The sequence below is a fragment of the Chiloscyllium plagiosum genome, chromosome 9 (genome assembly GCF_004010195.1).
Source record: "Chiloscyllium plagiosum isolate BGI_BamShark_2017 chromosome 9, ASM401019v2, whole genome shotgun sequence".
NCBI classification, from domain to species: domain Eukaryota; kingdom Metazoa; phylum Chordata; class Chondrichthyes; order Orectolobiformes; family Hemiscylliidae; genus Chiloscyllium; species Chiloscyllium plagiosum.
In genome coordinates, this window is record NC_057718.1 from 91,330,354 (window position 1) to 91,343,088 (window position 12,735).

Sequence of the window (12,735 nt, forward strand, 5' to 3'; positions counted from 1 at the left end):
GCTTAAAAACTGCATGAATTTATGTAAAACTCTGTTATCTCATTTTTTAGATTAGAATCAATCTAAACATCAGATCATAGACAGAGAACACAGGGGGCTAACACCTTCAACATATTGTCTAGCTATCACCATTGTTAACAGCTAACCCGAGAATGCAACTTTAAAAAAAAAGGTTTTGTGATTTACACATGAAAAAAGTGAAACTATCACTGTATTCTAACAGATGAAAGGCTAAACAGCCAATCAATTTTTCAAAGTATAATTTCAGTTACATCACACTGCAAATGTTTGCTATAAATTCTGTGTTACGATCGAGCCCTCCAGTATCACCTGATGAAGGAGCGTCGCTCCGAAAGCTAGTGTGCTTCCAATTAAACCTGTTGGACTATAACCTGGTGTTGTGTGATAGAAGGTATAGTTAGTAAGTTTGCAGAAGACACCAAAATTGGAGGTGTAGTGGACAGCTGAAAAGGTTACCTTATAGTACAATGGGTTCTTAATCAGATGGGCCAATGGGCCGAGGAATGTCAGATGAAGTTTAATTCAGATAAATGCGAGGTGCTGCATTTTGGAAAAGCAAATCACAACAGGACTTATACACTTGCAAGGGAGTGTTGCTGAGCAAAGAGACCTTGGGTGCAGGTTCATACTTCCTTGAAAGTATAGTCGCAGGTAAGATAGGATAGAGAAGACGTTTGTTATTCTTTCCTTTATTGGTCAGACTATTGAGTATCAGAGTTGGGAGGTCATGTTGCAGCTGTACAGGACATTGGTTAAGCCACTTTTAGAACATTGCATGCATTTCTTATCTCCTTCCTATTGGAAGGATGTTGTGAAACTTGAAAGGGTTCAGAAGAGATTTATAAGGATTGGAGGATTTGAGCAATAGGTAGAGACTGAATAGGCGGGGGCTGTTTTCCCTGGAGCATCGGAGACTGAGGAGTGACCTTATAGAGGTTTATAAAATCATGAGGGGCATGGATGAGATAAATAGACAAGGTCCTTTCCCGGGGTGGGGGAGTCCAGAACTAGAGAGCATAGGTTTAGGGTAAGAGGGGAAAGATATAAAAGGGACCAACTTTTCACACAAAGGGCAATGCGTGTATGGAATGAGCTGCCAGAGGAAATGGTGGAAGCTGGTACAATTACAGCATTTGAAAGGCATCTGGATGGGTATATGCATAGGAAAAGTTTAGTGGGATATGGGCCAAGTGCTGGCAAATGGGATTAGATTAGGTTGGACCAAAGGGTCTGTTTCTGTGCTGTACATCTCTATGACTGTATGACTCTAATTCCTCTTACTATGTTATTTATTGTCACATATATCTTGAAGATATATGTTTTGTCACCACAGTCCAGCACTATTTTGAGGTACAATAAGGATAAAAAGAAATTACTTCATCTTACTACAATAAGACTTCATCTTCTGTTCAAATTTGGGTCTCAAGCATGGATTCAGGGCTTCTGCGAAGTCTCTGCAAGACATTCTGGTCCTCAAGGAGTCCCTCTTCAGGAACAGAAACAATTATGCCAATTCCCCAGGAGACCCTGGCTCTGCTGCAACTGCTGCCTCGCTGACACTGCCAAGAATCCAGGTTCTGGGCACATCACCACCAGGAGTACCCAGTCTGGGCACCGCTGTCTCAATGTAGTCCCAGATCCTACAGCTGGGGTGGAAGGAATCTGCTTGCCAATGGAGACCCTTGGCCTGGAGTTTTGGGTGGATGACCATGGAGTCATTGTGTCTGGATGATCTTGAATTGCTATGGTCCACTTGCCTCTGGCAAGAGGAGTGTGGACTCTCCTTGGCTTCAACTTCCAGGAGGAGTTGAAAGGTCAGATACCTCAGAAGTGTCCTAAGAAGAGAGTTCTGAGAGGCCTGTGTGTGTGGTTCCTCCTCCAGCCAGGTGCGTTCTGGCACTGAATGTTTCCTTGTGACGAAATTCAGTTATCTGGTGAGTGGCAAGTTCTTCTGGAAGATGGCTCTAAAATAAGGTGTACAAATACCAGAGGGGAGTAGGTAGTCAATGAGGTGAGTTCGGTAAGATACAGCAAGAACCTTACCTAATGTGTCACCTATCTCTCGTTCTTCCATCCCTATTCAGATTCACGTTTATTACTGACTTTCTATTACTGCATTTGTTGATTTGTTTTTTTTCTTTGCAGTCCACACTTACGGTTTCATAACCTGACCTTGATTTCAACATCTGGACTTCCTGGAAGTTACTCAACTTCTGTGCGTAGAAAATTCAAAGCTGCAAGGTCTGTGCATCATCTAATGTGATATGTTTAGCACATAATTTATTAGGAGAAAGTGAGGACTGCAGATGCTGGAGATCAGAGCTGAAAATGAGTTGCTGGAAAAGTGCAGCAGGTCAGGCAGCATCCAAGGAGCAGGAGAATCGACGTTTCGGGCATGAAACGTCGAAGGGCTCATGCCCGAAACGTCGATTCTCCTGCTCCTTGGATGCTGCCTGACCTGCTGCACTTTTCCAGCAACACATTTTCAGCTCATAATTTATTAGTAATGTAAAACAGAAAATGTGTAATAGCACCCAAACAATGGAGGGAGGGCCTGAAGTAGATTTTGGAATGAGATGTTTCATGTTTTTATTATGAAAGTATGAAGAATTACTTCACATATAATTTTGGAATACCGAAGCAATCCATTTACCGCCAATGGACTGTGTCAACAATGTATAATATCTATAAGATGTACTGCAGTTTCCAATGAAAGCACCTTCAACAGCACCACCTAGTAGGACAAGGCAGCAGACAGATGGAACCGCCACCATCTGCAAGTTCTGCTCCAAGCCATTAACCATCCTGACATGGAGCTGAATTACTGGGTCAAAATCCTGGATCCTCCTCCTTGGTAACATTGTTGATGTCCCTATAGACCAAGAACTACTGTGGTTAAATAAGACAACTCCCTCTATTGCAGTGTAATAAAGAATGAACTGTAAATGCTAGCCTAGCCAGTGACACAAACCCAGTGAATTAGTACATATATAAAAAACAATCAGGTTTTACATGAGCCACCGCGTACTTAAACTTTAATCTGCATTTCATTCTTCTTTTTTCCCTCATTGTATCCAACTAGATTTTATTTAAGTGTGCCTCTGTTATTAATCTCAATTACTCCTTGTCATGGCAAAAGCAAAATATCTTGGATTATAAATTCATAATAACAAAAGTAAATATTGCAAAAGCTAAGCAAGTCAGTAAATATCTAGGTGGTGAGAAACAATTAATATATGATATTTAATCTGAATAATTAGACTTTTCACCCTCTCAACTGGAGATCAGCAAGAGCCCCACATCACCTCCTTTTGGGAGACACTGAATGAACAGCGGAAGACCTTCCCTGAGTTCAAGGACCCTGCTTGCAGAAGTTCTTTCCACATCCCTCAGTTCTACTACCCAATCAGAGGCTGGCTATTCCTCATTGCTGTCAGTGCCACTAGTGGAGGTGGTAGCTGCCAATAATACACCTATCAGAAGCCCAGAATCCGTGAGAGACTCAGACCCCACATGAGTGAACAAGCAATGGAATTGATGGCTGAGGGGATGCCAGAGGTATCGGAAGAAAGTGCTCGACATTGGTTGTCAGCAGGTCTCCCTTTTCAATGCTTGGTCTCTTGACCAAGTGCTGAGGAATAATTTACCAACCCATACCCCCTCTCCTGAGGAGCCTGCAATAATTTCCCTGTCTGCCTTTTAGGATCTCTGCATGGTAACTGTCCCACCTGTTGAATATGTGCTGGGGCAGAATTAAGCCATTAAGTGAACATTAACTTCGCCCAAGTTTGTTTCCCATTCAGGTCCCACGAGGGCAGCACAGTGGCAGAGTGGTTAGCACTGCTGCCTCACAGCACCAGGACCTCAGGTTTGATTCCAGCCTTGGGCGACTGTCTGTGTGGAGTTTGCACATTCTCCTCGTGTCTGCGTGAGTTTCCTCCTGGTGCTCTGGTTTCTTCCCACACTCCAAAGATGTGCAGGTTAGGTGAATTGGCCATGCTAAATTGCCCATAATGTTAGGTGCATTAGTCAAAGGGAGATGGGTCTGAGTGGGTTACTCTTCGGAGGGTCAGCATGGACTTGTTGGCCAGGTGGCCTGTTTCCATACTGTATGGAATCTAATCATATGTCTCTTCCATTCTTGTAACTAGTTCTTTCTGACTATAAATGTAAAGAAACGCATGGTGGAAAGACAAGGTGTTTGAGGTCTGCGCCAGTCACGCCAATTAGCATTCTGCTGAAAGTGATTAACAAATTCTGCTACCTTGGGTGCATCAGAGTAACAGACAACGTTTCTTTTGATACGGAACTCAATACATTCTGAAGGAATGCTGCTTCCACCTTTGACCGATATGCAAAACATATTGGATAGCACTAAGCTAAACCATAAGACCATTATACTAGTTTTTAAGTTCTTGATACTTTGCTGTTTGACTGTAAAACCTGGTAACAAGAAGCTCATTAACTTCTTATTTGTTGACTGTGGTGCATTTTGGGTATACCATGGCATGAGAAGATCATGAATGCAGTGGTCTTCTCAACTGCAGAGCTCCCAAATGTCTTTGTCCTAATCAAACAAAGTTGGCTTCAGGAAAACAGTTGCATGCCCAGAGGACCATTGTGTGGTGAAGTAGTCGGAATGGCCTACTTGGAGGCATGACGAGAAAACTATAAACATTGAATATTGTGCTCAGGAGTCACTAGCTAGTGAAAGACGGAAATAGTGACAGTCTCTTGGGCTGATGAGCCCTGCCACATCAACAAAGGTTAACAATAGTTTAACAACAAGTGCAACAACTCACAATACCACTTGGCAGCTTCACATGCTGTGCTAGTGACAGAACCTGCCTCTTAAAGATTGATCTTCTCAGCCATGTACAAAGGTGTAACAAATGAAGACATGTCCATCGTGTCTTGTAAATGAGAGTATGCCAATACAAAATACCTCAATTTGCATTAGAGCAGGAAGGCCATCCACAAGCCATCTTGCCCAGCCTTAATCGAGGCAAAGATTGGAAGGCAGCTAGATCCACACCCAGTATCCTCCTATCCAATTAAATACGCTCCGGCCTCCAAATACAGGTCAGAAGAGGGTGCTGTTTCCACTCAATGTTTCAGTGAGCTTCACATTTTTCCCAATCTCTAAGTGAAGCTGTTAGTGAAGTCAGAAATCAAGTAGGATGTAAAAGATACAGTAATAAAGGGATAATCTGAATACATTAGATTTACAGAACAGTACAAGTGGTACCATTGTACATAGGAGTAACAACATAATGTCTTTGCCATTACATGGATCGAAAACACTTAGGGCGCATATGGTGGGATTTTGCGAATGTTAGCTATCTTGGTAATCAGGTAATTTTGTGATTGAAAGGATGACTAAAGTGTGCTAAGGAATAATTGGACCCATTTTTACTGACCCCCAGGAGATGGGAATAGAGATGGGAAGCTCATAAAATTTCAGGGATCCTTGGTAGGCCAGATTCTTGGATATGTTCCACATTAAGTAATTTTACTGATAATGGATTCGGAATTGGGCAGACTGCCTACCACATAGAGGTGAGCAGTCAATTTAAATATGTAAAGGCCCTATTTAGAGTATTTTTTTCTAGGCTGCCAGCATTTCAATTCCTCTTGCCATATGGAAAGTATCTCAGCTAAATAAAGTCTCCCAGTAGGTGCCCAAGTGAGGAAAGGCTTTTATTATTAAAAAGAGGGCAACCAATACAGAAGATAGCATCTGCAACTCCAACAAAATCCCTGGAAGTGTTTCCCGTTCAGTTCTCGGGGCATGAGTTTTTAAAATGTATATATTTTTAGCCAATCTTCCAAAGCTGCAGGGCCCCTGCTTGCTGCAGCAGTGATTACAGTTCGTAGTGGCAATACTGAGGATGTTGAGCTGCTAGCCCTCTGACTTAGCCAGCAATTCTTGAAGCGAACTCCAGTGGAACCACTTATCTAGCTGCTGCCCATCAATTTCATGTGACAGGGTCCCCTGTTGTCTATACATGTCAGTGGCATGAACTTCCAACTAACCAGTAAAATTCAGCTTGTTGTGTCAATAAACATATCAAGCAAATGAGAGCAGCCACATTGTTGTAAAATTTCATACTAATTTTTTGTTGTCATTTATTACAAGTGCAACAATTTTAAACAACAAATCAATCAACAATTTTAGAGAGAACAACATCTGAAGTTAGTATAATTAATGTATTTGTTAAACAATTGTTTACAGTCATATTTGAGAAGGTGGTTTGAACCAACCCAGTATCTATCATAACAGATGTTTATAAGTAACATCCTTAACTCAGTAATGTCATTACCATTCCTGAGTCAGAAAATTATGAGCCATATTCAGTACAAAATCTAACCGAGGACATGTTGTATTGTCAAACATACTGATTTTCAGATGAGATTTAAAATGAGACCATATCTGCATGCTCGGGTGGATACAAAAGATCCATGGCACTATTCGTACTTGTATGGCAGTGCTATGCTGGTGATTTATTCAATATTTATCTCTCAAATAGCGTCTTGCTGTTGGCAAATAATTATTATAAATTAACTGCCATTTTTGCCCACGTTTCAAGAGTGTTATATAGACTGTGAAGCACTTTGGCATGTCCTTTGGCATTTTTCTGGTGCTAGAGGTTCTATACACTTAAGGTGCATTATACTGAAGGTTTATTTTGCCTTGAAGCAGAAGTTAAACAGAAAATAGCTTGAACGACAATAATATCAATGTACAACTTAAGCTGTACATATAATCTTAATGAGCAGTGCGGCTTGTTTTATCAAAGTATTGAATCATCCTTTAGTTTGATCTGTTACTTTTTTAGATTTTCATTTCGAGTTGCTTCGAGCTAACTGCAGATATTGTTTGTCATTTTGGCAGAAGAACATTACTTGTTTTTCCCACCACCTGCACCTTACTTATGACCTCTGACTGCAAGCTCCACTTAGCCCATTATATTAACAAAGATATTACAGATCCACAACACTCTTAATTAATTCTGTAAAGAATAGAACTGCTATTTAACACTGTACCTTTCCCCCTGCAGTTACAACTATAATCATGACGATCACGCACAGATATCATTGCAGACTTGGGTTAATGTGGTGACTGGCAAGATGATTGGTATAAACAGAGCTGCAAAATATGTACTTGTAACAGGAGAAACAAAGGTGCCATATGAGCATCTAATCCTATGTACTGGACTACAGTATCAGGTATGTATAAGTATCTATTTAAGCAAAATGCATAGTGTGTACGAATATTTGAAATTGTCACACAGAACCAATTGTGTTTCTTTTCTATTTTTGCTAAATTCCTTTTGTCTATTCTTTTGTCAAGACATTGACTCTTGGATGGGTTATAGTTTCAAATGACCACTGTATTTGCATGCAAGGCTAATAGCGAGTGTGTGTTGGCTGATTACAGAACTTATCTCAGCCATTCTGAACATAACACAAAACCTGATTAGCATTTTTCATTTCCTCCTGGGAGAGGGTTGTTTGCCTATCCCCTGTTAACCGCCATTAAAGGTAGAAGTGATTAGCTTGGATATGAGTTAATGTCTAGATTTAGATATACAATATCTTAACTTCCCACTCAATCCAAACCACAAATTCTGGCGAATTAAAATTCTCTTCAATATATTCAGTATAACATAATTGGACTCAGCATTTGTTTAAGATGGAACAGAGATATGCTTAAGTCTTGATAAGTATCAGATACCACTCTTAGAGGTGATCTAGATCCTATTATTTCTACATCAAGTCATAGAATCATAGAGATATACAACATGGAAATAGACCCTTCAGTCCAACCCATCAATGCCGACTAGATATGTGGGCGGCACGGTGGCCCAGTGGTTAGCACTGCTGCCTCACAGCCTACATCAAGTCATAGAATCATAGAGATATACAACATGGAAATAGACCCTTCAGTCCAACCCATCAATGCCGACTAGATATCCTAAATTAATCTGGTCCCACTTGCCAGCACTTGGCCCATATTCCCTCTAAACCCTTCCTATTCATATACCCATCCAGATGCCTTTTAAGAGTTGTAATTGTCCCAGCTACCACCACTTCCTCTGATAGCTCATTCCATACATGCACCACTCCTTGTTGTAATGTTCCAGCACAAACGATATACTTTATGTTTTACAGTGTTTCTGGGTGAATACCGCAAGTAGTCCAAGATTGCCATGCTAATGAAACTTGTATTTACAACATTGTCATTATAAGATTACAGTGTTTTCAGCAGAGAATGATTGAGGTGTGACACCACTCTCAACATTGACAATACAACCAGTGACAATTGCATATTTTTATTTCTGATTACCTTTGAGAAGTCCTATGGGACATGGCTGTACACAAAATGCACCTTATAAATACAAGCTATTGATTACCCATTACCCCTATTCTTGCTGACCAGAATTGACTCAAAACCCGTTAACATCAACTTATAATTTTTATTCTCGTATTCAAATTCTTTAGTGGTCAGCGACAATACTGGGGTATAGACAAACCATCTTTTGAGATATCTGTTCACAGTTCTAGAAATAAAAACATGGCCTTTTCAGTTTATGGTGGTCATTCTGCAGAAATTTTGATTCTTACATGAAAAATAGCAACTAAAAATAACTGGATGATATATAAGATTATTATGGTTGACTGAAACAGATTTCCCATTATACAGGTTCCTTGTCCCACAGGAGTGGATATAAAAGACATGCTGACAAATAAGGATGTGACTGTTGACCCTGACCAGCAATTTACAGGAAAAATACCCTCCAACCTTTTTGTTCTTAATAGTCATGATGACTGTGAAAATGCACTGCATTGGCTCAAAAAGCATGAAGCAAATATTAAAGGTAGAATTTTAATATTACCACAATTATAATGATTATTACGAATTGATCTTCTGTGACAATTCTAATAGTGAACATGGTAAATGTCTCAAAATTTACACTATTTACTACCCAGGGTCAGTGGAAATGATGTGAAAACAGTGATTAGGGCAGGAAATTAGACTGTGGCCAGAACTTATACTGGTTATGAAATGTAAGTAAGATGCCTATGCTGACTAAGCAAATGATCACTGGCACAAAATTTGTGTTAATTGGTGGGTGTCCAAAGAGACTCCACTGAGGGTAGGGAAAGGGAAGACCAGAACTGGTCAAATACATAGATAGGAAAGTTTTAGAAGGATATAGGCCAAGTGCAGGGAAATGGTGTTAGCGTAGGCGGACATTTTGGTAAGCATGGACAAGTTTGGGCCAAAGGACCTGTCTCCATACTGTAGCACTCTATGACTCTATAAGACTCATACTCATGGCGTACATGAAATTCTAATAAAAAAGAAAAAAGAACACCTACCTCAGCTTCTTCTACACACTCTAAATCCTTCGTAATTTCAATTTTAAAAATCATGTTGCAGTGCTAGTGATATCTTTGGGTCGTAACTTCAAGATAATAAGTATGCTTTAGGCCATCCTGGATTTGATATGTCATTGACTAAAATGGCAGTAGATGGGAAAATGTCGAAAATGCTGCACGAAAGATGAAACCAATCCAACTATCCACCTGCCATATTGATACCAGTCTGGTATCTTCCCTTCTCTGTTCTCTCTTTCACTACATAGTGCTTTTCATCAGCTCCAAATGACTTTTTCTCTTTGTGTTTCATTCTCCATCTCCTTTTCCTCTACAACAGCACTGTCTGACTCTTTTCTCTCTGAGTTCCTCAGGCTACAACATTGCTGAAATCAGTTGGCAGATTTTTAGGATGTTTTCATCACAGTGATAACTAAAAGCAGCCAGTTTGGAGCCCAATATTTCTCTCTTAAACCAACTCCAAAAATCACTTCTATTAATTAAGAGGGAACATATGGTATAAATTACATCACTTTGTATTGCAGGACATTTTACTAACATCACTCTAGACAAACAGCAACAAATGATTTCAATATTTTCCCTCTGGTTCTATCTTTCTCTGTCTATTCCTTCTCTATTTTATAATATTTTCTGCCTTTATTCAGTATTCTGTTTTCTCTTCCTCTACGTTTCCCTAGGTCGGGAATATTTTCTCCTTCCTTCTCTGGCTACTTGTGTGTCACAATGAGATTTTCTTTTGTGCTTGTTAAGACTTTTTTCTCAATTTTGTAGCCCCAGGTCTTCTGTTCAGTGTCAGAGATACTGCATGCAATCTTAACTGTGATTTCAACTACCCACTTATCATCTTAACTAACAGTTTTTCCACCTTCTGATACCGACTTCAGCAAGGTTGCAGGGGTGAACATAACTGGTGAGCTTTAATGCAGTGCAGATGTGCCCCCACTTATCATCATGAAATGAAGACATTTTCCTTAAGATCTGTCTTCAGTTCATTGACTTACACTGTTTTAAACAGACCTCTCAATCTCAATACTGTACATCCCCTCACTAAACCTCCCTCACTCCCTCATGTTCATCCTAATCTTCACACGCCTTCCCCCCCCCCCACCACTGCATCATACTCATCCTCCTCCCACCCACTGACAATGCTGAGCTCCACCTCATCAATGGTTAGTCCCCACTCACCCTCAACAGTGTACACCTCTCTTCACTTTCCCATCACCACCAACAATGCTCATCCTCCCTTAACCCCTCACAATATTCATTCTCCCCATTCCAGGTCATTTCTTGACCTCCCGTCATAGCATCTTTAGCCAGAGAATGATTAGAATTTGAAATAGTGCAATCTGGAGTAATGGGGTGTCGGGCTTTTCAGTGGGAGGGACTGAGCATTTACTTGGAGTGAAGACAATCAAGATTAGAGTAGTGCTGGAAAAGCACAGCAAGTCAGGCAGCATCCGAGGAGCAGGAAAATCGATTTTTCAGGCAAAACCCCTTGATTTTCTGCTCCTCGGATGCAGGCTGACCTACTGTGCCTTCTCAGCACCACTCTTTTATTAGATTCCCTACCGTATGGAAACAGGCCCTTCAGCCCAACCAGTCCACACTGCCCCTCCAAAGAGTAACACACCCAGACCCATTTCCCTCTGACTAATGCACCTAACACTATGGGCAATTCAGCATGGCCAATTCACCTGACCTGCACATCTTTGTGACTGTGGGAGGAAACCGGAGCACCTGGAGGAAACCCACGCAGACACGGGGAGAATGTGCAAACTCCACACAGACAGTCGCCTAAGGCTGGAATTGAACCTGGGACCCTGGTGCTATGAGGCAGCAGTGCTAACCACTGAGCCACCATGCCGCCCTTCTAATCTTGACTCTGATCTCCAGCATCTGCAGTCCTCACTTTTGCCATGGAGTGAAGACAACATGGGTATTGTTGTGGTGCGTAAAATTGTTGAGGGATAGGGGGGTTTGAAACAGCGTTCACCCTTTCTTATAGCCACCCTCTCTTGACTCACTTTCTGGAATCCAGTCGTCTTGTCTGACTAGTGTTGAAAGAGTCAGTATAGTTGAGAAATGGGGTATTGGAGTGAGTGGGGCAAGATTGAATCTCTCACTTTTAGTAATGTTCGACTCCACTCCCCACCATCCCTCAACAATGCTCAGCACAACAACAATGCCCATGCGGCTTCACTCCATGTAAATGTTCAATCCCTCTCACTCCAAAACCGTACACCCCACCAATCCAGGTTGCACTGTTTCCAAATTCTAATCATTCTCTGGCTAAAGGTGCTTTTCCTGAATTCTTTATTGTATTTATTCACATATTGATGGCCCCTAGCTTTAGACTCTCCACAAGTAAAGCACCTTCTCTCCATCAAACCTATGGCTGCATCTTAAAACTAAAGGGAATTGTGTAATGTAATTGGAAAATGATTACAATATAATAAAAATAGAAAATAGGCGGTGTAAGAATGCTATCATTTGTTCAATTTACTTAATCAACTTCCACAGTCTCAAGGTACCTGACAGATGCAAGAATTTTTAAGACATGCTTTATTTTCATGTAGTCAGTGTGATGTAATTATGTTTAATTAAGTTTTGTGATATCATTATTTCAGCTAGCTTTGTTTCCCAACACTACAGAAATTATTTGGAATTTTAGATGTGTTCCCACGTTTTTCAAATTTATTATATATTTTAATTATCTGTAAATTGCTGTGTTGTTTAGAGCGAATATACTGAAGAATACACATGAATACCCATTTAATTAGGTGATTAACTGTTAATTTATTATCAAGGAGATATTGTAGTTATATTCATTTGAAAAATAAATGATCCTGCTTTATAAGCAAGAATGATTTTCAATGGTAACATAAATTTAAGTCTGGTAATAAGTGTAATTTCATTCTTGTAATTGGTTGTCATACTAACTACTTACGTACAATCTCCCAGGTTCCTTTAGGATTAATGTAATACACCAACAGTTTTAGTTAGGAATGCATTTTCAACAAACCTGTTAATGTTTATAGGATCTTTTATTTTAGGATGTTGGTGCATCAAGTTATGTTATTAAGCAATAATGGCTCATTGACTGTCACTTAAGACTGAGCAATTGCTGACTAATGTCTACCTGTTAATATATTTCTGTTCAATAATCCAGTTGATTAACAACAGTAATTTAACATTTGGCTTCCTAATCCTTGTACTGTCTTATATTATTAGCCATATTGACTATAACAAACATGAGTAATGAGTAAATGCTTATGTTACATTGTTTTAGTGAATTGCGTGATACATAAT

General features: G+C 40.1%; 1 protein-coding gene across 1 annotated transcript in view; it reads left to right on the plus strand.

Annotated features, from left to right (window-relative positions):
* The window catches only part of cfap61 (cilia and flagella associated protein 61), a 236,943-nt gene that overhangs the window by 130,148 nt on the left and 94,060 nt on the right, over positions 1–12,735 (plus strand). Inside the window, exons 18-20 of the mRNA XM_043696862.1 lie at positions 2,167–2,262; positions 7,083–7,251; positions 8,729–8,903. Of these exons, the coding sequence (XP_043552797.1) occupies positions 2,167–2,262; positions 7,083–7,251; positions 8,729–8,903 (440 nt within the window). The remainder of the gene's footprint in view (positions 1–2,166; positions 2,263–7,082; positions 7,252–8,728; positions 8,904–12,735) is intronic.